At 43.3% G+C, this 26,073-nt stretch overlaps 1 protein-coding gene across 1 annotated transcript in view; it reads left to right on the top strand.

The window, feature by feature from the left end:
- The window catches only part of ALDH1L2 (aldehyde dehydrogenase 1 family member L2), a 49,701-nt gene that overhangs the window by 3,580 nt on the left and 20,048 nt on the right, over positions 1-26,073 (top strand). The window contains exons 3-14 of the mRNA XM_008071426.2: positions 1,790-1,955; positions 4,746-4,847; positions 5,046-5,135; positions 6,269-6,403; positions 7,509-7,634; positions 8,158-8,249; positions 10,497-10,644; positions 14,579-14,698; positions 15,552-15,679; positions 17,731-17,881; positions 21,439-21,509; positions 21,596-21,701. Of these exons, the coding sequence (XP_008069617.1) occupies positions 1,790-1,955; positions 4,746-4,847; positions 5,046-5,135; positions 6,269-6,403; positions 7,509-7,634; positions 8,158-8,249; positions 10,497-10,644; positions 14,579-14,698; positions 15,552-15,679; positions 17,731-17,881; positions 21,439-21,509; positions 21,596-21,701 (1,435 nt within the window). The remainder of the gene's footprint in view (positions 1-1,789; positions 1,956-4,745; positions 4,848-5,045; positions 5,136-6,268; positions 6,404-7,508; positions 7,635-8,157; positions 8,250-10,496; positions 10,645-14,578; positions 14,699-15,551; positions 15,680-17,730; positions 17,882-21,438; positions 21,510-21,595; positions 21,702-26,073) is intronic.

Consider the following 26,073-nt stretch of genomic DNA (forward strand, 5'->3'; position numbering starts at 1 on the left):
AACCCCCGGGCTCAGGCAATCCACTCACCTCAGCCTCCCAAAGGCGCGAGATTACAGGCTGAGCCACCGAGCCCGGCTTCTTTGAGCTCTTAATATGTACTTTAAACCAGGCGCAGTGGCTCAAGCATGCAATCCCAGCACCTTGGGAGGCCAAGGTGAGAGGATTGCCTGAGCTCAGGGGTTTGAGACCAGCCTGGGCAACTTGGTGCAACCTCGTCTCTACAATAAATCAAAGAATAAGCCGGGCACGGTAGCGCGCACCTATAGTTCCAGCTACTTGGAAGGCTGAGGCAGAAGGATCACCTGAGCCCAGCAGGTGAAGGCTGCAGTGGCCATGAGCGTGCCATTGCCCTCCTGCCTCGGTGTCAGAGTGAGACTCCGAACCCCTCCCCCCAAAATATGAACTTTAATGTGAGCATCATATAATCCACTAGAACAAGGGTCCCCAACCCCCTGTGGCCTGGGAGTTGGAGACCCTTGTTCCCTTAAGAAGCATATATATATGCATATATATATATATACACACACATATACATATATGCATATGTATATGCTTCTTAAGGGAACTTTGTCTAACACTTTTTCCCCCGTTTTGCAGTGTCGAGAACAGTGCCTGGTACACTGTAGCTACCTAATACCACAGGTGCACGACACTGTGCTGTGGGTTGGGTAGGCCTTTCCCACCTTCCCTGCCTTCTCTCCTTTACCTGCATGTCTTCCTGATATCCCTCCAGTGTCAAGTCGTTGAATAAGCAGAAAGTCTACATGTGGTTTAAATGTTTAAATGTGATAGCAAAATAGTCATTGTATTTAATGTTTGATTATACAAGCTGATTTCTTTTGGCTCTTCTAAATACTTTATTATTTAGTAGATATATTTGTACTTAATCTTGTATTTTTTTCCTTACTTCACATTGTTGCCACATGCAGAATCATGGAATCAAAGCACATCAATATTTTCAAGGCTCTTGACAACATAATGCCAATTCATTCCTCAATATTTCTGAAGAGTGCTGGATTGATTGGTTGGCTTAGGTCTTGCTTGATTAATATCTCAGAGAAGCAAAAATGATTTGAATTCTGGGCATCCGACCTGTCACTTCGCTCTCTCTCTGTGTTAGCCTACTCTCTGATATGCTTTTACATGTATTTGTTCACAGATTTAGCTTCTCCTTTGTATCATAAGCTCCTGTAGGGTCAGCACTTTCTCTAAGTTAAGCTTTACGGAACACAACAAAATACTAATATTTGAATTAACCAATCATCTTTTACTACAATATAGTAGACAATCTAGAGCAAATTCTAACCCTAAATGAATTTTATGCCTGCATTAATTAATACAACCTAGATTAATATTCAGTTATTCTCACATTGCACAGAGTATTTTCTGTTTTAGCTTCCATTTTTACTCCACCCAATACAGGGTCAAGTACAAGGTAGGAATTGAACCCAGGTAGGCAAATTACTTACTCCTGAAGTAGAAAGGTGATACCTGGGCGTCAACGAGTGGTCGTGGTGATGGACTCTGCAGCCTTTTTTGGATTAACTACAAGTCATTATTACATGTTAACCTGAAAAACAGCAGATACAAAGATGTAAAAAATAGCAGCACCATTGGGTATTGCTTTTTGTGAGCTCTTATATCTCCCAGCTCTACTGTTAATTTCTCATGGCAGTTTCATTTACCGCCTACTTTTCCACTGTAACTATCTTGAACTTTAATATCACTTATTCATCACTCTAGGATACAGTCAACCAACATTTTAAGTTGAAACTCTTCTTTTCACAGGACTCTGATTATGGGAGATAAGAAAGCCGGGTTTTCTGTTTTCTGGGCTGATGATGGTTTAGACACAGGACCTATCCTTCTTCAGAGATCATGTGATGTGGAACCCAATGATACAGTGGATGCCCTTTATAATCGATTTCTTTTTCCTGAAGGAATCAAAGCTATGGTCAGTATATTTACACCATTGAGAATTTAGTAAACCCTTCAAGTTTTGGAAACATTTTTCCTTTATGAAGAATTTACCCATAGGAATTTTCACGAAAAATGTAAAGCTTCAAAACAAAAGTAGACTTTATATTTATCAGTGAGATGGTATATAAGGAGGAACCTCCAAAACCCAGAATTTGTTTATTAAAAAATTGTGTATTTATTCTCACATGGTTAAACTTCAGTCACCGTCATAGTGATGCGATACACCTGTCGAGACGCTTTTTCGACTGCTCGAAAGTTTTTGAACTCATCGATGTTGATGCCTTTTCGTGCTTCTGCCGTTTTTTGTTTCGCCTCTTCCACATCAGACAAGCATTTCCCTTTGAGGACTTTTTCATCTGGGGAAAGAAATAAAAGTCGCTTAGGGCAAGATCGGGTGAATAGGAACAGTGGGCATGGGAATCATGCCGTCTGTGGCCAAAAACTGCTGAACACGCAGCACGGTGTGGACTGGTGTGTTGTCATGGCAGAAGAACTAGCTACCTGTCTACCACGACTGGGGACGTTTCTTCTGCAAATCATATCTCACAACAAAGCTGGCTGGTACACTGATGCCCATGGGTTCTTAGAACACTTACCTAGCAGGGGAAGCCTGTACTACAAGGGTCTGCCTTCCAAAAAATAATTCCGTTTTTTGGGGTCCCCCTTTGTATTCAGGGTAGAAATCTGAACTTGACAGATTCTTAGTCTGTGAAGCTGATTTACTCTTCTGAGAGCAGTGATCAAATAGATTAAGTAGCAATTAAATCGCTCAGTTTCTTTTGCCGAATACCTGAATCTTCAGCCCTGTTCATAACGACTCATTGTAAGGAAGTGTACAGAATCTTAAGAAATTTTGCTACGTGTTTGAACTTCCTTTTAAAGTATTGTAGTCTATGCAATGGTGAAATTTGGTGTTGCTTTATTTATTCAGATGTGCTCTGGTTAAAAAGGCCAAAACATGCACACCACAAGTAAAAATATTGAAATATTAGCCTGGGAAAGTATTGAAAGATTCAGCAGACGATTCTTATGTCACCTCATTTTTTTTTCCAGAGTGGGTATGATAGAAGTAGCATGATTATATAAAGTGGTTGCCATTGATTTAGGAGGGAGGAGACCAGTGTTTTGCTTGTATCATTTAATGATTAAAAGAGTGGCCGGGCACAGTGGCTCATGCCTGTAATCCCAGCACTTTGGGAGACTGAAGTGAGAGAATTACTTGAGTCTAGGAGTTTGAGACCAGCCTGGGCAACATAGTGAGACTTTGTCTCTACAAAAATAAAAAAATAAGTTAGGCATAGTAACACGCACCTGTAATCCCATCTACTTGGGAGGTTGAGGCAGAAGGATTGCCTGAGTTCAGGAGTTTGAGGCTGCAGTGAGCAGTGATCGTGCCACTACACTCTAGCCTGGGCAAGACAATGAAAACCCTATTTAAAAAAAAAAAAAAAGGCCGGGCGTGGTGACTCAAGCCTGTATTCCCAGCACTTTGGGAGGCCAAGGTGAGAGGATTGCCTGAGCCTGCAGTTTCGAGACCAGCCTGGGCAATACGGTGAGACCTTGTCTCTACAATAAACCAAAAATCAGCCGGGCGTGGTAGCGCGCGCCTGTAGTTCCAGCTACTTGGAAGGCTGAGGCGGAAGGATCGCCAGAGCCCAGCAGGTCGACGCTGGGGTAGCCACGAGCGTGTCACTACACTCCAGCCTGGGCGACGGAGTGAGACTCCAACTCAAAAAAAACCCCAAAAAGTTGGGCTTGGATACCAGAGAGACCTAAGTTCAAGTTCTCACTCCTTATTATTGTATGGCCATAGGCAAGTCATTTGTTCTTTTTAACCTTGGTTCCTTCAACTATAAAATGTAGGTAATACCACCTAATGTGTGAGGTTGTTGTGTAAAGTAAATGTTGTGCAAAGCATTTGTCATGCAGCAAGCGCTCAAAAATTGGAATGACAATCAATATAGTATTATGTGTGTGCAGTGACATTTGCTGAGACCCGGACCCATACCTGGCGGTATTAGATGGAAGGGGGTAGACTCAGTTGTAAACTTGGCTCTGTTCCTCGGCGGCTCCCTCTGTGTATTCTGGGGTGGTTTGGGTAGCAGCTGCGAGACCTTAGAGAGAACTCTGAGAACTTGAGCTCACAGGCCTGCCAGGGGCTAGAAGAGGCTCTCAACTCAAGGCAAACATAAATATGGCAGGGAAGAAAATGCAAGACACATCCTAAAAGGAATTCCACTCATGGATAGATTTTAACATTTTCAAAATGTAACATTTTCTAGAATCTTTATGAAGAGTAAAATAACCCACAGTGACTTATAATTATATTCCTGAAATGTCCATGGACTCACCCAGGGGAGGTTGGAGTTCCTTTAAACAAAGGAGTGATTTTTTTCAGAGCGTAGACTTGATGTTGGCAGTAGACAGACCTGGATGCAAATCCTGCTTCTGATACCTACGGACTCTCTCTGGGATCCTGAGCTCATGACTTAGCTTTTCTAAGCCACAGTTTCCTCATGTGTACAGCGGGAATGATAATAGCCACCTCACAGGATTTGTGTGAGGTTTACAAGGGCTATTTTACATAAAGTAGCTACCGCATTGCTTGGCACATAGATGGACCTGAAGAAATGATCATTATCATCATAGTCTGACTCTCTGAGCAAGTTTATATGTAGTAATTGTGTTAAGCAGAAATTTCAGTTAAACAGACCATTCTTTGCTGATCACTGGGCTGTAACACGGGTGACGTTTTTGGCCTTAGGTTGAAGCTGTCCAACTCATAGCTGATGGAAAAGCTCCTCGTATTCCCCAGCCAGAAGAAGGGGCAACATATGAAGGCATCCAGAAAAAGGAAAACGCTGAGGTATTGATATCTACTCTGACACATCTCAAAGTTCAGGGCCTTCTACCGTTGAGTAGCTCCCAACGTACAATGTACCACGTGCCCACGGTGCCAGCCTGTCCCAGCCTTACCTGCTTCTGCCACTGATGGAGAGAAATGTTTCTGTGGCCTCTGAGATTCATGGCATTAGGACTCAGCCTGTGCTCTGTGCTTTCCTAGATTTCTTGGGATCAGCCGGCTGAAGTCTTGCATAACTGGATTCGAGGCCATGATAAAGTCCCTGGAGCCTGGACGGAGATAAATGGACAGGTGTGTTCTAGGGGAAATGCTTTTAACCCCATAGTACCTTTGTAAGAGGTATTGCAAGTGAGTGTGAGCTTCCCTTGGTTCTTCCCTTGGTCATGAGGACAGCCAGTGGTTCACTCTCCTCTGTATTCAGCATGAACTGTGCTTTACCACGAATCAGATAGTAGGCACAGCCCTGCCCTCAAGGAGCCTGTAGCCATATGGGGACAGCAGAGAAGAGAATACACACAATGCAGTGAGAGAAATGCTGTCATTGAGGCCGAGACTCCGGTGTGTCAGGAAAAGCTTCCCAGAAAAGCTGCTTTCCTTGAACTGCAAGAAGAGCTAACCAGTGGATTTGAGGCAAGCAAGTGAAGCCCTAGAGATTGGAGAGTGCAGCACCCAGTCAAGGGCGTGCTAAAAAGAGTTCACTGAAGCCGAGATCTTGGGGGTGAGGAATGGTGTGGGAAGAGCTGAGGCAGGAGAGAGGGGCAGGGGTCTTGGTTTCCTCCTTGTGAAATGGGACTAATAATACTGCTTCCCTCATAGGTTATGAGTTTTTGTGGAAAGTAAATGAGTTAGTGTGTGTTAATTCATTTAAGCACATAGTCCCTGGCATAGAGTAAGTACTCAATTAATGCTCACTCGTTTAGTGCTCTGTAGCTGATAGAATGATAGTCGTTAGTCAATGAGTGTCAGTTTCTCCTGGTGATGGTAGATCCGGTCCTGTTTCCACGCACTGACTCACAAGACACCCTGTATTTCTCATCACTTGTCACCCTGCCTTGTAGTGTCTGTTGACCACTCTGACTCTCCTGTCACCCTACCACCTCCCTGCCCCTGAAAACTCTACCTCAGGCTATCAAGGCTGAGCGCTTTTCTCTCATTCACCTTTGTGCCCGAGTGAATACATAATAAACGTTTACCCACGTGGCCCGGAGGTGCAGCGGTTTGGAAACTCTTCAGCCACATACTCAGATTGTTTCTTGCTGCCTTATGTCTACAGATGCTTGATACAGTCTCTCACATTGCAGTGCCTCCGTTTTATTATAGATGATGATCTGAACTTTAGCTTTTTTGCAGGGAGTGATGCTTGCACACACTCTATAAGCAGCTTTTCTCCTGATTTTACAATCTGGCTTTGATCTCTTTACTAGATGGTCACTTTCTATGGCTCCACATTACTGAACAGCTCCGTGCCTCCTGGAGAGCCACTGGAAATTAAAGATGCCAAGAAGTCTGGTCTTGTTACCAAAAATGGACTTGTTCTTTTTGGTAACGATGGAAAAGCAGTGAGTGTTCAATATGGCCACCTGTGAAATAACTTTGTGGTTTCCTTCTGTATCCTAAGCTAATAAGGGGATGGCTTTCATCAGGTAACCTGACTTTGCGCTGGGATGTGGGGAGGTGGGGATATCGGTGCCGTTTCCAACTTGGGAGAAGCTGGCCCTAGGGGTCCTGATGGGGACCAAACCCATTGGGATGGGCCCCACAGACCTGCACAGTCTGCTCTGTGTACAGGAGACAAGGATGTGAGGCCCTGCTCTCCAACTTGATGGTCTTGGGCAGGATGGCTCTTCCTCTTGAGCCTGTTTCCCCATCTTTATAACAGAGAGAGGAATCCCCCATCTGCCTTCCCACTGCCAGGGTCTAGGAGGATCAAGTGAAACGGTCGTGGTACCCCCCAGACATTCGCTGCCCCTGCCACAGCAGACAGGCTCCCACCCGCACAGCCTGTGCTTGGAGGGTGGTCCTAGGCCTCGGCGCACATCCAGGCAGCTTCCCGGTGAAGAGTGCAAAGGGAATTTTTAGCTCACAGGTGTTTTATAGTTGATACCGGATACATCAGTTATGACTGTAGACTTCAGAGTCCAGCTAGCTTTGGGTTCTAATCCCAGCACTGTTCCTTTCTGAGTAACACTGAGCAAATTACTGAACCTCACTGACCTCCACTTCTGTATCAGTAAAATGGGAATAATAATGGCATCTGCTTCCATCAGGATTTATGAAATGAAATGAGACACCTCAGCACAAACACCCGTACCTCGCACTGAGCATGAGGCAGAGGGAGTGCTCAGAAAATGCAGCGTTGTGGCAGCGCTATTAGTGTTTGTTGTAGTTGTACCTACAATCCAGATGTCCATTTTTCCAGGGCTTATTGTCTACTTTGAAATGTACCTGTCCCTAGACTTGACTTTCTCCTTTCTGCTGCCATTACTAAGATGCCGTTTCTGTCCTTTTACATATAATGGTGAATGCTTTTGATCCACATTTTTGTATTTTCCAAATAAACCTGTCTTATATACATATGATATCTATGACTCCTGCTCTCACTAGCTTTACTTTTGTGTTGTCTTTATCTTCCATTTTAATGCTTGTTTTGTTGCTATTTTGTAGCTGATAGTAAGAAATCTGCAGTTTGAGGACGGAAAAATGATACCTGCTTCACAGTACTTTTCGAAGGGTGAGATGTCAGCGGTAGAACTTACAGCTGAAGAGGTGAAGGTGGCGGAGACCATCAAGGTGAACATGTGATGACCTCAATCGTTGTTACCTCGAAAAACTGAAGAACGTTCGTAACGGTACTATCTGTCCTCAAAGTAGTGGGGCTGGCATTTATTCCCTCTTTTTCATATTAGAAAATCAACTCCCAAGTTAGCATGCTCAAACACAGTGTAGACACATTTATTTCTCACATCAGTAATCCAGTGCAGTTCTAGGTTGGCATGGGGGTAGAGGTGAGGTCGTTCGGGGATCCAGGATCTGCCGTATTCAAGGTCACCCTGGGGGTGGCCTCCATTCCAGACAACCAGAAGGGCAAACAAGCACAGAGCATTGTGTGGAAGAAGGTTTTCATGGGCCAGGACTGGCGCAGGCCACATCCATTTATATTCACTGGCTGCATCTGACTGGAAGAAAATCCAAGAAATGCAGTCAAGTCGTGTGCATGAGATGAGGCAGAAACAGGTTTGGTGAAGAGCTAGCCAGTCTCTGACACATTGTTCTATGTGGCGCTTCCCTCATGAAAGTTTCCCTTTTTGTGCAGGTCATCTGGGCTGGAATTTTAAGCAACGTCCCTGTTATCGAAGACTCAACAGACTTCTTTAAATCTGGAGCAAGCTCAATGGATATCGTCAGGTAAATCTGCCACCAAAGGACTCACAGCTCTCACTAGAGATTTTGACTTTGGCAAAATCCAAATCCATTGTTCTGGGTGCTATCACTCTACCATATCTATTACACATCTCTTTTTTTTCTCCCTTGTTGTTGTTTTTATGGTCAAACACATTTATATCTGTTTACTTTTTGTTGCCAACCAGAAGTTGGTTTCCTATCTTCTGTATACCTAGAAAACCAACCCTTCTAATTGTTTTCTTCTTTTTAGAATTTGTCCTCACATTTCTTAGCTGGTTTTTCTCCACTATGATATCAGGATTGAGAAGCTCTGGGTGAGAATGCTAATAGCGAGTTTCCTGTGCAGGCTGATCCAGAAGGATGCCTGATATTGATTACACTTTGCCCTAAATCTTTTTTTCCTCCTATCCCTTCAAATTACCCAGTGTTAGATCTAGGAGTGAGGAGAATCACCCTATAGTCAGAACCTTTCCACAGGGGTTTACGGCAAGTTGAAAGGGCTAGAGTTCTAGAAAGCTTCCTCTATGGCAAGAAAAGTGTGCCTGGATCCTGACGGTGTATTTTTCTTTGAGTAACTGGGATAATGGGACAGCCGGGAACTAGCCAGGGAGCTGTGCAGTCTCTCAATGGTGAATGCAAACAGCAGCTAAAGAGATTCTGACCCCCAGCTATGCGATGGCCATTCAGCAAGCTAAAGAATGTTCCTCCTCTGGATAAGACCTATCATATCGACAAAGCAGTGTTCCTGATGAATATCCTATTCATTCATGTATTCACACTTACTACATATCAGGAGCAGTTTTGGCACTGGGATACAGTTGTGAACTAGACAAAGTCCCTTTATTCATGGAGCTTTTGTTCCAGAAATAAAAAACAATTATTTCAAGAGCAGGTAGTATTATCAAAAGTCAAAAGTTTCGGTTCCTCAAATTACAGATAGCTCAGTTATGATTCCTGAGTTTCCAGAAACGTCTAATTAGCTTAACTAAAGATTTCAATACTGTATTATTAATATTATTATTATGTTAGAGACAGGATTTTACTCTTTTTACCCAGGCTGGAGTGTAGTAGCACAATCACAGCTTACTGAAGCCTCAACTTCCTGGGCTCAAACGATTTTCCTGCCTTAGTTTCCAGAGTAGCTGGGATTATAGGTATGAGACATTGTACCTGGCCTAAATGCAGCATTATTTATACTTCTTCTTCTTTTTCTTCATCTTTTTTTTTTTTTTTTACTAGTAAGATACTCCTGCAGAAATTACTCATTTCCTGTCGGAGTATCTGACTTACCATAATCATCTGATATTATTATCTTGATTACCAAGGCACCTCATCTCTTTTAGAGAATAAATGATGCAACAACAACTGTGGTATGCCATTGCCATCCAAGGATATCAGATAGCTGTAATCTGACTAACAATGAACATCAAAGGATTGGAGAGGACTTTAAAAATTATATTGATGGCTGGGTGCAGGGACTCACACCTGTAATCCCAACCCTTTGAAGGCCAAGGCAGGAAGATTGCTTGAGCCCAAGAGTTTGAGATCAGCCTAGGCAACATAGCAAGATCTTGTCTCTAAAAGAAACATTAAAAATTCGCCGGGCATGGTAATGCATGCCTATAGTCCCAGCTACTCAGGAGACTGAGGTGAAAGGATCACCTGAGCCAAGGAAGTTGAGGCTGCAGTGAGCCAAGATCATGCCACTGCATTCCAGCCTGGGTGACAGTGAGATCCTAACTCAAAAAAAAAATTATATTGACCTACTGCATGGTTCTAGCTAGTACCTATGTTAACCATGTAATGCAAACAAATGTCTGTTTAATTCTTGTGTATAGTTTAGAGCAAGTATTCTATACAATATGACATTCATCTCTCATAATCTTTGCAGTTTGAAAGCTGTCTTATTTCTTATTCTTTGAGTTTATTTGAAAAGAAATTGACTTTGCGTGCCCCTTACTATCTTGTTCATAAATAATTGAAATGTTTTGGCCTTGATGTTTTTTATTTCTAGTTTCAACTAAAGTTGAAAACAAACAAAAATATTGCCACCAGCCTTCAAGACAGAGCTTTGATTTTCTTGCCTGTAGTCTTTCAACTTCTCTGGTTATTGTTACAGAAGAACTCATAAGATATAAATAAGCATGTGATGTTAAGTCTCACTTCAAAACAACTTGACAGATGCTAGTAATACAGTCCCCTAAGCACTTTTAAAAATGTAAGTAACATGAAGCTGGTTCTTACTTAAAGGCTGGTTGAAGAGATCAGACAGAGATGTGGTGGGCTTCAATTACAGAATGAAGATGTTTACATGGCCACCAAGTTTGAAGACTTCATCCAGAAGGTCGTGAAGAAACTGAGAGGAGAAGATCGAGAGGTGGAGCTCGTGGTGGATTATGTAAGCGTTTCCTTGATGTTTCATCTCAAATCGGCACGACCCGTAAACTTTGAGAGAATCAGTGTCTGTCTAGCCGGGCATGGTGGCATGTGCCTATAGTTCCAGCTACTTGGAAGGCTGAGGCGGAAGGATCACCTAAACCCATCAGGTAGAGGCTGCGGTGGCCGTGAACGTGCCACTGCACTCAGACCTGGGCAACAAGAGTGAGACTCCAACTCAAAAAAACAAAAACAAAATGAAAGAATCTGTGTCTATCATTCATTTGCTTTTACATTTATCATCTTTTTTAAAGCAGCAGCTTTACTGAGATATACTTCAGATACTGTAAAAGTCACCCTTTAAAAATGCATATGTCAGCTGGGCGTGGTGACTCAAGCCTGTAATCCCGGCACTTTGGGGGCCTGAGGCAAGAGGATTGCCTGAGCCCATGGGTTCGAGACCAGCCTGGGCAACATGGTGAGACCTCATCTCTACAATGAAATAAAAAAATTAGCCGGGTGTGGTAGCGCACACCTGTAGTTCCGGCTACTTGGAAGTCTGAGGTGGAAGGACCGCTGGAGCCCAACAGGTCGATGCTGGGGTGGTTGTGAGCATGCCACTGCACTCCAGCCTGGGTGATGGAGTGAGACTCCAACTCACACACACACATACACACACACACACACATTTCAGTGTTTTTTTGTATATTCAGAGTTGCGTAACCATCACCACTATCTAAATCCTTATCAGATACAAGATTTGCAAATATTTTCTCTCATTCTGAACATTTTCCAGAAAGAAGCTCTGTACCCATTGGCAGTCATTCCCTCTTCTCTGCCCTGTCACCTACTCTTAGTCCCTGGAAACTGCTACTCTCCTTTCTGTCTCTATGGATTTGCCTGATCTAGAAAGTTCATATAAATGGAATCATATGATATGGGGCTTTCTGTGTTGGCTTCTTTCACTTAGCACAATATGTTCACGGTTCATCCATGTTGCAGCACATATCATCATTTCGTTCCATCTTCTGGTCAAATAATATTCTATTATGTGACTGTATCCCAGTTTGTTTATGCATTTATCAGTTGATTCATTCCTGGATGTATATTTGGGCTATTCCACTTTTTGGCTTTTGTGAATGATGCTATGAAAATTCATGTGGAAGTTTTTGTGTGACCATATGTTTTCAGTTCTCTCGGGCATATACCTAGGAGTGGAACTGATGAGTTGTATGGTAACTTTATGTTTAACTTTTTTGAGGACTTGCCAAAGTGACCACCATTTTATAATCCTGCCAGCAATGTATGAGGGTTCCAGCAGCTCCATATCCTTGCCAACATTTGCTATTGTCAGTCTTTTCTTTTTTAGCCATTCTAGTGAATATGAGGTGATACCTCATTGTGGTTCTGGTTTGCATTCTCTAATGACTAATGGTGTTGAGCATTTTTTCATGTAGTTATTGGCCATTTACATATCTTTTTTGGAGAAATGTTTATTCAAGTCCTCTGCTCATTTTAAATTTGGTTATTTGTCTTCTTATTGTCAAGTTTTAACAATTCTTTGGCTGTTTTGGATACTAAATCCTTATCAGATATAAGCTTTACAAATATTTTCTCTCATTCTGTAGATTTTCTTGACAGTATCCTTTGACACACAACAGGTTTTAATCTGACAAAATCTAATTTATCCATGTTCTTTTGCCATTTGTGCTTTCTATACATCTTGAGGGATGTCTTTTTTATCCCTCCATTCCCCAAAATATGTCAGAGTTTTTCAAAGCCTCCCGTGAATAGCTCATTCTCCAGTTTTTCCTTTTACAACTTTTGGTCAGTCATTTGTTAGTCTCAGTTGGTATGACTATCCAGAAGGCTGCAAGATTAAATAATTGCCACTGATTCTTTTTGACAAATGCCCTAGGGATAGCAAGCTCTGAGTGAGGTTAAATAAAGACAAGCAAAAGCCAGGCACAGTGGCACATGCCTGTAGTCCCAGCTACTCGGGAGGCCAAGGCAGGAGGATGGCTTGAGCCCAGGAGTTAGAAACTGAAATGCGCAATGAGCATGCCTGTGAATAGCCACTGAACTCTAGCCTGGGCAACACAATGAGATCCTATCTCTAAAACAAACAAGCCACGAGCATGGAACTTTTCAGGGAGCTGCCAGACAGACAAAATAACAATTCTCTGAGAGTGAGGCTTTTTAAGAGCTCCAGATCCATTTCACCCTCTCTGGTGGCTACTGGGCTGCTGATTTTCACAGCTTCCATAGTTGCAAAAGTGTTGGTTTTCATGGCTACTGCCAAGAGAGATGGGACTAGGGCAGTTAATATACCACGAAGCCTACTGTTCTTACTGAGATTCAGCTGTTTTCTTGAAATGGATTCTTGCAAGCTTTTGGTTTATTTCCCAAGTTGTGAGATAAATTTTTTGATGATATTTTCTCGTGTTCTCATTGTTTTTATGCAGGAGTGAATTTTCAGAAGTCCTTACTCTGCTGTTCAAGAGGTGCTTCTCATCTACTTGTTCTTAATAAAAGTTAGATATATCTGGAAAACAGATTAGCATCAACTGGTTAACAACATGAATTTCTAAGTCAGATCCACCTTGATTGGAATCTAAGTAACATAGCTTACTAGCTGTGTGACATTGGCCAAGTTACTTAACTTCCCTAAGTCTTAGTTTTCTCATATGTTAAATGGGATAATAGTAATGTCCACCTCATAGGATTGTTGAAAGAATCAAACTAGATGCTACATGTAAGACCCTTAGCATATCCCTAGAACCATGGTTCTAGAAAAGTGAACTATTAGCATGAACAGAACACATCAATTCGCATGAAGTTTCTTTTATTATATTTTACGTAAACACAATGGAAATATCTCATCAAACATAAACATTTGGTGTGGGGAAAGGGAAAATATCTTCTTGTTATTTTTTGTTTTGTAAAAGCCTTACCAATTTATCTATATGAAATAATGGCTTAAATAATTAAATTTTCTTTGTAATCCCTTGCATCTATATGGGATTTTGTGCCAATAACATATTGTACATATATTATCTCAATTATTCCTCACAATAATTGTATGAAGCAGGAGTCCTTAGTCCCTCAGTTTCTTGTTGAAGAAACTGAGCCTCAGAGAAGTTAAAGGACTGACCTACATTTTTTGCGAGTCAGAGGTAGAGAGTACAATTTAGGCAACTCCCGTGTAACAGAGAGAAAGTGAACATCAGAAGGGACTTAAGGAAAAGGAAACAAAATGGCATCACTATAAAAGGAAACCTACTGACACGAGGCTTTTTTAAATATTTTAAATGAACACAATGGCTGTGCTCCACCAATGTCACCACTAGATGGTGGTGTTTCCACGATCTGGAGGTCTTTTTTTTTTTTTTAATCTGTCTCACTGTTTTCCAGGCTGGAGTGCAGTGGCACGATCATGGCCAACACAGCCTCAAACTGCTGGGCTCAGATAATCTTTCCACTTCAGCCTCCTTAGTAACTGGAACCACAGGCATGCATCACCACGCCTGGCTAATTTTATTTTTTACTGTAGAGACGAGGTCTCACCAAGTTGCCCAGGCTGGTCTTGAACCCACGGGCTCAGGCAATCGTCTCACGTTGGCCTCCCAGAGGGCTGGGATTCCAGCGTGAGCCACCGTGCCTGGCCTCTGGAGATCTTTTGAGTTACCTTTCATCTGTGTAAGGAAGAAAGTCTGAGATGTTGATAAAGCCCAGCCTCGAACACATCTGCTATCACAGACACTAACTGCTGGCCTCCGTGGCCAAGCCCAGCATTTTGATTTTTGCACGTGTGTGTCCCTTCTGGTCACTAGCAACTAGAATCCCACTGACTTATCTTCTTCCTCTGCATTTGTGAATATACGTTTGATTGCTGTTTGATATCAAATAGCCAAACAGAAATCCACTGATTCTCTTAGTATGCTTCCCTCTCATAGGTTTCGAAGGAGGTCAATGAGATGACAGTAAAAATGCCATACCAGTGTTTCATCAATGGACGGTTCACGGATGCAGACGAGGGAAAGACTTACGACACCATCAACCCGACAGATGGCTCTGTGAGTATGTCATGTGCTGGTGACCACCACGCAGTTGCAACGCAGGCGTCTTCAGAAGCGTCTTTATCCTGTCACTCTGCCTCCACGCGCTTTTACAAAGGTTCTTCATGCGTTTCTTTCAACTGTTCACTTCTGGTGCAGACTGCAGTTAATGGCAGTAACCTTTTTTAAAGAATATTAAGGAAGAATTTAGACAGATGGCTATACCGATACACATCAGAGACACCCCTCCACATCAAACTATATGTAGAAACAATTTTTCAGACTTTGAAAGCTCCTGGCAAGAAATTCCGCTTCCCTGGGCACGAGAAGAACTCCACAGTCGCCCCAAATGTGTCCTTCCACGATGTCTGGGGACACGAGGAGTGCCACATTTCGGGGTTACCACGTTCATGCTTCCATTGTTCCCTTTTAAAACCTTATCCCGTGCCTTTGGGAGGCTGGGGTGAGTGGATTGCCTGAGCCCGAGGGTTCGAGACCCGCCTGGGCAACTTGGCGAGACCTCATCTCTACAATAAATCAAAAATTGAGCCGGGCGTGGTCGCGCGTGCTTGTAATTCCGGCTACTCGGAAGGCTGAGGCGGAAGGATCGCCGGAGCCCAGCAGGTCGAGGCTGCGGTGGCCGGGAGCGGCCACTGCACTCCAGTCTGGGCAACCGAATGAGACTCCAACTCAAAAAAATAAAAATAAAATAAAAATAAATAAAACCCTGTTACTGGATAGATCAATTATTCATCATACAGTTCTCTGGATTTTCTAAGTAATGCTCTATGTTTCTATGAGTATAATATTGATTCCAAGACCCATATCTGCATATCTTTCATGTAACCTATTTTTATGTGCCTTGACATAGACAATCTGCAAAGTATCTTATGCTTCTTTGGCGGATGTCGATAAGGCGGTGGCAGCAGCAAAAGATGCTTTTGAACACGGTGAATGGGGAAGAATGAATGCAAGAGAGAGAGGAAGACTGATGCACAGGTATGCTTTTTAGAAAAGCAAGTCTCGTGCTTGCTTCAGCAGCGCATATACTAAAATCGAAACGATACAGAGATTAGCACGGCCCCTGCGCAAGGACGACATGCAAATTCGTGAAGCCTTCCATGTTTTTTTAAAAAAGCAAAGCAAGTCTGCTACCTTTGGATATCGGCTAGCACTGCCAGGATCCCCAAAATTCCCACAAAACATTCCAGTAGGCACCTATTATGAAATATGTCTTCTGTGACTTGAATCATACGGAATCGTCTTGGGATTCAGTCATCAAATCCCATAGCTGTGAATTCCTGATTTTATATGACTGCTTGGACCAAAGGGTCCCAGTAGGAAGGTAAGTTTAATAAGGGATTATCTGAAAGATGTGGGCAAGTTCAAGGGACTCCAATAAAAAGTAATGAAGCATCCCAGGCAGGGCCAGTGGCAGGAGAAAGCTGCCACCCCTCCAAGGGTCAGAGGAAGGAGCCATGACTAGAATCTGGCAACTTCTGCAGCTGTAGAAGAAGACGACACTGCCGTGGTCTTTGGTGAAGGGACACACCAGCGGTTGGACCACAGCCTGTCAGTGAAGGAGCCAGGGAATTGAACTCCCTGAGCACTTTCGCCTTCGGTTCACCAGCCTCTTGCAGGCCTCCCGTGGCCTCCCATTGGCCAAGCCCAGTGAGAGCAGGGAAGCCAGGTGATGTAGCCTGTGAAGGTCATCCTCCAAGGTCACAGAGCAGGACTGAGAATGGATTCAGAGTAGCAAAGGGAGACCACTGTTTTCAAAGACAAATTTTAAATCTTGTTTATGTGTAGACCCTAGGAACAAGGGAAAAAAATTACTAAGGCCAGTAACGAAGTATGCCAGGAATCATCAGATTCGATCACAAAGTCCTATTTTCTGCTTACTAGAACCAAATATTTGGCCTAGGTCCAAGGAGCTCTTACAGCAAGATCTGGAAGAAACATTAGGGCAGGGGGATTTCAAGTTTGATTCTAGAACGGCCCAAAAGGGAACAGCTCAGAGAACCACGGAAGGAAGGAAGGAAGGGAGGGAGGGAGGGAGGAAGACAAATGGAGGAGATAAACACAAAAGATGAACTTTTACTATTTCATTGTCATCATACCGTCCTGCACTTATCTTCCCAGAGAAAGTGAACACCAAGCACAAGTCGGTTGTAGTGTCCGTATTTCATCCCCTACGTTTCTGTCTTGTCCTCTTGAGTTCATGCTGGCAATATTTTCGTACCATCCAGAAATCCTCAAGTGTTCGTGTGTCCTCCAAAGGTGTGGGTTTTGCTCTAACATCTCCCGGTACGTTCATGACCTCTCTCCTTTTCCGAAGTTTTCTGCCATTGATCTCTTTGGATAACCGTGGCTCAGTCATTGCTCCCCTTTTTTTTTTTTTTTTTTGAGTTGGAGTCTCACTTCATTTCCCAGGCTGGAGTGCAGTGGCACGCTCATGGCCACCCCAGTGTCGACCTGCTGGGCTCCGGCGATCCTTCTGCCTCAGCCTTCCAAGTAGCCGCAACTACAGGCCGGCGCTCCCACGCCCGGCTAATTTTTGATTTCTTGTAGAGACGCGGTGTCGCCAAGTTTCCCAGGCTGGTCTCGAACCAGTGGGCTCAGGCAATCCACTCGTCCCGGCCTCCCTGAGTGCCGGGATTACAGGCTGAGCCACCAAGCCCGGCCTGCTTCACTTCTTATACATATGTGAGGCAAGTGATTTATGCTTCCAACACCCACTCTCTTCTCTTTTGCAACTCTTGAAACACATTGTTTATTAAAGCATTTGGTTGTTTTTGTTTGTTTGTTTTAGAAAGGAGGGTTTATTAAGAGGACATTGAAAAGCTCCCACAGTGGGAGGGGACCCCAGGGGGTTGCCCAAAAGCATTTGTTTAATGTCTGTCTTCCCTACTGGATCATGATCCCCGTGGTGGCAGAGACCTGGTCCATTTGTGTTCACCTCTGAATTTTCAGTCTTTAGGATACTGTGTTGTGTGAAATAGGAGTTCAACCAACATTTGTTGAATGACTTTCTTTCCCTGGCCATACAGACTTGCAGACCTACTGGAAGAGAACCAAGAGGAGCTGGCAACCATTGAAGCCCTGGATTCAGGGGCGGTCTATACCTTGGCTCTGAAGACTCACATTGGAATGTCTGTGCAAACATTCAGATATTTTGCTGGCTGGTGTGACAAAATTCAAGTAAGCACAAATGTTCTTTGTTCTGAAGGGAAAAGGGACTGACATTCATTAGATTGTACCGGGCACTGTGTTGGATCCACCTTTTATGTAGGGGTTTTTTTTTTAACCTACATAACAAGGTTGTCTTAGTCTGCTTTGTACTGCTGTAACAGAATACCTGCGGCTGGGTAATTTATAAAAAACAGAAATTGATTCTCTCATAACTCTTGAGTCGGGAAGTCTAAGATCCAGAAGCCAGCAGGTTTGGTCTCTTGTTTTAAGATGGCGCCTTGGTTGCTGGGACCTCTGAAGAGGAAGAGCACTGTGTCCTCCGTGGCAGAAGAGCAGAGAGAGTGAAGCCACTCCTGCAAGCCCTTTGGATAGTGGCATTCATTCATTCATGAAGGTGGAGCCTTCATGGCCTAAAGACCTCCTGCTAGGCCCCACCTCCCAACACTGTTGTTTTAGGGGTGAGGTTTTCAGCACATGAATTTTGGGGGACACTTTCAGATCATAGCAAGGGTTATAAACAACCACATAGCTAAGCGGATAGCTATCAGCCCCTCGTGACAGATAAGGAAACAGACTCGAGGGAGTGAATGCCTCTCCTATAATCCATAGCAAGTAAACCACAGAGCCAGGGCTGAACTCAGAGTTTTCTAGGGTGTATCTAATAGTCTTCCAGATGTTTGGGGGATCCCGTTATCATGAATTTGCAAATTCAAATGTCCACAGAGGCCGGAGAGCTGATGTAGACAGTGGAAGCAGACTCATTAGGAGAACAATTTTGATAAAGACACAGATACCATAAGTATTTTGTTTTCCTTTTACTAAAAGATAACAGATAGCACACGTGGGATGATAAAGAGCAGCAACACTGGCCTCAGTACTAGGGAAGCAAAAGGGAAAGGGAGGGCTTGTAGCAAACTGCAGAATGCATGCCGCTCGTAGACTCATGACCCCTGCAGTGCCAGACATCACAGCCACATGCCCAGCAGCAAGAAGGGGGATTGGGCAAAGGAACTGAAGAAGCACTCCCACCCTCCTAATGCCCTGAGCTTAAATCTCCCCTTGGTCATCTGTATTTGTGGAGGAGGCTGGGAAACCATTTCATTTCATTTCATTTCGTTTCATTTCATTTCATTTCATTATTTCATTTCATTTCATTATTTCATTTCATTTCATTATTTCATTTCATTTCATTATTTCATTTCATTTCATTATTTCATTTCATTTCATTATTTCATTTCATTTCATTATTTCATTTCATTTCATTTCATTTTTGAGTTGGAGTCTCACTCTGTTGTCCAGGCTAGAGTGCAGTGGCACGCTCCCCGGCCACTGCACCCTTGACTTGCTGGGTTCAGGCAATCCTTCCGCCTCAGCCTTCCAAGTAGCTGGAACTACAAGTGTGCGCTACCACACCCAGCTAATTTTTTGATTTATTGTAGAGACAAGTTCTCACCATGTTGTCCAGGCTGGTCTCAAAATTGCGGGTTCAGGCAATCTTCTTGCCTTGGCCTCCCAAAGTGCTGGGATTATAGGCTTGAGCCACTGACCCGGCCAAAACATGGCATTTTATTTGGGTGCATTTCCGCCATCAATGCTAATATAGAGTCAGAGACCTGGATCCAAGTCTTAGCTTTGCCACTTATCAGATGATGTTGCCAGTTTTTTTGTCTCTCTGAGTCTTGCTTTCCTCGTCTGTAAAATGGTCACAAAAATACATACCTTGCAAATTATGTTAGGAAGACTGGAAACAAGTATTTATATACTGTGGGATTAGACAAGTCCGTAACACAGTGGGTCTTGCACAAAAAGGAAATTTTTATTATGAGCCAGTCACAAAGTCATGCATATATTGGAATTTAGTAGTGGTAGTTCAGGTCCATGCCTTATCCCTAATTGTGAAAACTGATTGGTATGATTGGTTCAAACTTATGTGGTGCCAAACTCAGACCTGAATGAACATAAATCTATTTCTAGTCTTTATTTATGTCACTTACAGTGAATACTGACATGTTTCACTGAATAAATATCAATGTATTTGATTACGGGGTGCTGCCCCAAGTACTACTGGAGGTAGTAGATGTAACACACTATAAGGCATATGAATTCTATCATGTTTCTAAAGTGCAAACAGTCCTGAATTCCAAGACATACCTGACCACAAGAGTTTCAAAAAAGAGGCAGTACACTTGTGTTAGTAATAGCAACAAGATTTCATGTGACAAAGCAAGCTAATGGCTTCAGTTAGAGAATACTACTGTGCTTCAGTTAGAATGAAGTTTGGCTGCACATAACAGAAAACCCAAGTAAGAAGTTTATTTTTCTCTCACCTCCAAGGAGTCCAAAGACAGACAGACAGGACTAGTATGTGAGATGCAGGCTCCTACTCTTTCACTGCTTGGCTATCCTTAGTATCATATTATCTCCACCCTCTCAAGGCTGTCTCGTGGTCTCAATATAACCACTGCTGTGCCAGCCCTTTCAGCAACAGTCTGAACAGAAGGAAGGAGGACATGGCAGTGGAGGGAAGGGCACAAAAGCACTTGTCCAGGCTGAGTTATCCTTTAAAGAGCATTCCCCTTCCACTACCTTGTGCTTATACCTTTTTTATTTTTTGAGTTGGTCACTCTGTCACCCAGGCTGGAGGGCAGTGGCACGCTCACAGCCACCGCAACCTTGACCTGCTGGGCTCAGGCGATCCTTCTGTCTCAGCCTTTCAAGTAGCTGGAACTACGGGTGCCCACCACCATGCCTGGCTAATTTTTTATTTATTTATTGTAGAGATGAGGTCTCACCAAGTTGCCCAAGTTGGTCTCAAACCCCTGGACTCAGGTGATCCTCTTACCTTGGCCTCCCAAAATGCTGAGATTACAAGCTTGAGCCACCTTGCCTGGCACACCTTTTATTTACCATACCTGTCAACAATAGAGACTGGGAAACTCATTATTTTATCTGAACACATTGCAGTTTCTACTATTAATTAGTAACAGAAGGGAGAGTGAATATTGGTCAACTTATTAACATTCTCTGCCATGCCAGGAGATAGAGACTGGGGGGTGACTAAGTTAGAATTGCTTATGCTCCTGTGTTTCATTGTCCTTTTGAGAAAGGAATGGCAGTTCCATTTTTTTTTTTTTTGAGTTGGAGTCTCACTGTCACCCAGACTGGAGTGCAGTAGCCGCTCCCGGCCACCGCAGCCTTGACCTGCTGGGCTCCGAGGATCCTTCTGCCTCAGCCTTCCAAGGAGGTGGAACAATAAGCGCGTGCTACCACACCCGGCTAATTTTTTGATTTACTGTAGAGATGAGGTCTCACCAAGTTGCCCAGGCGGGTCTCGAACCCGCGGGCTCAGGCAATCCACTCACCTCAGCCTCCCAAGGCACGGGATTACAGGCTGAGCCACCGAGTCCGGCTTAGTTCCATTTTTGATGTGGATATTTCTTGTAAAACAAAGACTGCTTTTCATATCAGCTTAAAAAAAATAAGAGAAAGACAGAAAATGGATTCCTTGAGATTAAATTTACTAATTTAAATTAGTAAAATGAGTATTAACCTTTCTTCTGCTTTAGGGGTCTACAATTCCAATTGACCGGGCCCGTCCAAATCGCAACTTGACCTTCACCAAGAAGGAGCCACTGGGGTAAGCTGAGGAGAGCGCCTCTGAGTGACTCATGACTCGGGTTAGTTTGAGACACCTAAGGATGTCGAGTTTCTTCCCCCTCGCAGCGTCTGTGCCATTATCATCCCCTGGAACTACCCGCTGATGATGCTGGCGTGGAAGAGCGCGGCGTGTCTGGCGGCAGGCAACACCTTGGTGCTCAAACCGGCACAGGTAGGGTGCCAGGGCCAGGCGTGGCATCGCCTCCTCTCCTGTGTACGGGACTTAAGAGTAGAGACATTCATTTATAAACAGAATGGCTAACAAAAACCTGGTCATGCATCAAGGACAACTTTTACATTCGTCAATATTCTGTTTTTGGGTTTTTTTTAGGTGGAGTCTCACTCTGTCACCCAGGCTGGAATGCACACTCACGGCCACCCCAGCATCGACCTGCTGGGATCCGGCGATCCTTCTGCCTCAGCCTGCCAAGTAGCCAGAACTACAGGCACGCGCTACCATGCCCGCTAATTTTTTATTTACTGTAGAAGCAAGGTCTCGAACCCGCAGGCTCAGGCAGTTCATTCACCTCGGCCTCCCATAGTGCTGGGATTACAGGCTGAGACACCGAGCCGTTTTTAATAGCTACCTAATGCATTGTATGGAGATTCCATAATTTAAAACGTCCATGACAAAGGAAGCAAGCATAGTGTACATCAGTGAAATCCACTGACTCCCTACAAACCAGTTCGATTCTTGCAAACGCCAAGTGCCCAAGAATTCGGGAATTATTTAGAGTAATTATGAGACATCAAAAGAAAAAGTATTATGCAGACATTCAGATCTAGTTATTGGCTCGTGCCTGTAATCCCAGCACTTTGGGAGGCCAAGGCAAAAGGATTGCTTGAGTCCAGGAGTTTGAGACCAGCCTGGGCAACTGGTGAGACCTTGTCTCTACAAAAAGGAAAAAAAGAAACTAGCCAGGTGTGGTGGCATACACCTGTAATCACAGCTACTTGGGAGGCTGAGGATTGCCTGAACCCAGGAGGTCAAGGCCGTGGTAAGCAGTGACAATACCACTGCATTCCAACCTGGCTGACAGAGTGAGATCTCAACTCAAAAAAAAAAAAATCGTCAAAAATATAGTAAAAAGATGGAAAATGAGGGAAAAGCACAGAGGGGAAAGTACATAATTGCGGCAGCTGTGTAAAAATATATCCATATGGATAACAAGGAAGTACTTTTAAAAATAGTTCTTGTAGTTCTCAAAAAATCTTTTAATGCTACAATAGTTTTTTACAAAGAAAAAACATGGTAGCTAGTTTAACACTGGCTGAACATTTACTATGTACAGTACACAGTAGTAGGAATTCTGAGGTGTGTAAGTCATGGAGAAAACTTGGTCTCTTTTCTGGAAGAGTTAACAATTTGTTACTCTTCTTTTAGAACTTAAAAAATACAGTTTCGTTTGGCATAGCTCCATGGTCACATGGCCACAACCATCTTGTTTTACTCATTTAAAAAATTTCACTAAAAATAGATATACATTTGACATTTTTAAAGTTCAAAAGATATAATTAGGCATATAGCGAAAAGATTCCCTTATCCTTATTCCCCAGCCAACCAGTTTACCCAGAGGCAACGCATGTTATCAATTGTTATCTATTAGTTTCTTAAGTAGTCCAGAGATAATCTCTACATATACAAATGTGCATATATATATATATATACATATATATTAGTAATCAAAGGGCATAAAACTCCAAATATGCAAGATGAATAAGTTCTAGAAGTCTGCTGGGCAGTATTTGTTTCTATAATTAACAAAACTATTTTGTACACTTAAAAACGTGTTAAGGCTGGGTTCGGTGGCTCAACCTGTAATCCCAGCACTTTGGGAGGCCAAGGTAAGTGGATTACCTGAGCCTGCAAGTTTGAGACCAGCCCAGGCAACTTGGCGAGACCCTGTCTCTACAATTTAAAAAAAAAAGTGTTAAGAGAGTAGATATTAAATGTTCTTACCACCATAAAATAAACTTTTAAAAACGCACACAAAAATAGCACTCGGTATGCTTACTGAAGGAAAAAATTCTTCCTTTTTTGTTAACAGTTTCCATTGTATAGATAAAACATATTTTATTGGACCAATCTCTAATTATTGATATTAAAATTTTTCCCTCCTTGTGCTAGTATAAACTATCCTGCAGTTAATAGCCTTATAAATATGGTATCATACACACGGTCAAGTATATTTACAGGATATGTTTCTTTTTCTTTTTTTTTTTTGAGTTGGAGTCTCACTCTGTCACCCAGACTGGAGTGCAGTGGCCGCTCCCGGCCACCGCAGCCTGGACCTGCTGGGCTCCGGCGATCCTTCCGCCTCAGCCTTCCAAGTAGCTGGAATTCCAGGCACATGCTACCATGCCTGGCTGATTTTTTGATTTTATTGTAGAGATGAGGTCTCGCCAAGTGGCACAGGTGGGTCTCGAATCCGCGGGCTCAGGCAATCCCCTCTCCTCAGCCTCCCAAAGCGCGGGATTACAGGCTGAGCCACCAAGCCCGGCTAGGATATGTTTCTAATAGCAGAATCACTTAGTTAAAAGATGCATGCAGGCCAGATGCGGTGGCTCATGCCTATAATCCCAGTACTTTAGAAGGCCAAGGTGAGAGGATTGCCTGAGTCCACAGGTTCAAGACCAGCCTGGGCAACTTGGCAAGACCTCATCTTTACAATAAATAACTTTTTAAAAAATTAGCTGGGTGTGGTAGCACACATACCTATAGTCCCAGCTACTTGGAAGACTAAAGTGGAAGGATCGCTGGATCCCAGTAAGTCAGTGCTGAGGTGGCCTTGAGAGTGCCACTGCACTCCAGCGTGGGCGATGGAGTGAGACTCCAACTTGAAAAAAGAAAAAGAAAATATTACTTAACGTTTTGCTTCTGAGATTTGCATTGCTGTAGTAGATGTTTACACTTTGGGCTAGGAGTGAACCCTAGCGAAAGCCACACTGTGCCATCTTTTGTGTGATAAAGGAGGGAAAATGAGGAAATATGTATTTTCTCATTTGAACAAAAAGAAACATGAGAAAGATAAACCGGAGACTAATGAAACTGATTATCTACAGTACATAGGCGGGGCGTGGGGAGTGGTGTGGGAAGGAGGGCACACATCTTTGAATGGACCTTTTGAAAGTCCTGACTTGTGGAAGCTTATTTCCCACACTCACTGACAACAAAGAAAAGAAATATAGTCAGCACAGATGGGGCCAAAATCCCCAAACTGAATACAAACAAAAATTAATTAAGCTGTAGTTCAAGTGAATAACATAACCCCATTGAAAGGGGAGAAGAAGCACAACTCAAGTAACTTTTTTAGTCTGGATCTCACTCTGTCGCCCAGGCTGGTGTGCAGTGATGCGGTCCTGGCTCACTGGACCCTCCAGAGCTCAGGCAGTCCTCCCACTCAGCCTCCCAAGTATCTGGGACTACAGGTAGACACCATCACACTTAGCTAATTTTTTTTTTTTTTTTTTAGAAATGGTGTCTTGCTTTGTTGTACAGGTTGGTCTCAAACTTTGGATTCAAGCAATTCTCCCACCTTGGCCTCCCAAAGTGCTGGGATTACAGGTGTTAGCCACCATGCCCATCCCAAGTAACTTTTAAATAATGTTTGGATATGTACTCAGACTAATGATAGTCACACACACACACACACACATACACACACACACACACATACACACACACACACACACACACACACATAAATATTGTACTCTAGTTAATAGGCTTTTTTTCCCCATAGGAACATGGATTAACAGTTCTCAAAGTACTTTCTCTACATTTTAAGATTAAGCAAATAAGTAAATATACTGTGGATAATGGGAGTCATGTCTCTCCAAAAGGAGGACAGCCCTGAGATGCTGGATAGAGGTCCTAGTTTAAACTCATGGGTTTTAATATATTTAGATAGCTAAATAAAGAAGTGAACATGGGTGTACGTGGGAGTAGATACACACACGTATGTATGTATGTTTTGCATGTGCATATGGGTGGATATAAGTGCTTCTGTCTCCTGACTTTCTCTGCTGAGAGGGCAATGACATCTCGATAGTGTCCGGATATCTTGGTTTCCAAATACTATCCTTTGCTAAAAGAAACCTGGGCTCCTTGGAGAAGTGACTGGAGCAGGGACAATTCAAGATGAGCTTAGAACATCCTACTGGGCCAAAAAGCAAGAAACTGCTCAAAGAATGAGAGGGTCACATCAGAGGAACACAGGAACCACACTGAAGGGGCTCCCGTCAACCAGATCTGAAATAGTCTGAACATCAAAATCAATAAGCACAATGAAAGATGATGACTCACTGAATAAAGTAAGAATCCCAGAGTTCACACCGATATTAATCAATTAAAGGAAAAGGGGCTGGGCTCGGTGTCTCAGCCTGCAATCCCAGCACTTTGGGAGGCCGAGGCGAGTGGACTGCCTGAACCCATGGGTTCGACACCAGCCCGCGCAACTTGGCGAGACCTCGCCTCTACAATAAATCAAAAAATTAGCTGGGTGTGGTAGCGCATGCCTGTAGTTCTGGCTACTCGGGAGGCT

The sequence above is a fragment of the Carlito syrichta genome, unplaced genomic scaffold (genome assembly GCF_000164805.1).
Source record: "Carlito syrichta isolate Samal-C Ts95f unplaced genomic scaffold, Tarsius_syrichta-2.0.1 Scaffold314326, whole genome shotgun sequence".
In the NCBI taxonomy this organism is placed as follows: Eukaryota; Metazoa; Chordata; class Mammalia; order Primates; family Tarsiidae; genus Carlito; species Carlito syrichta.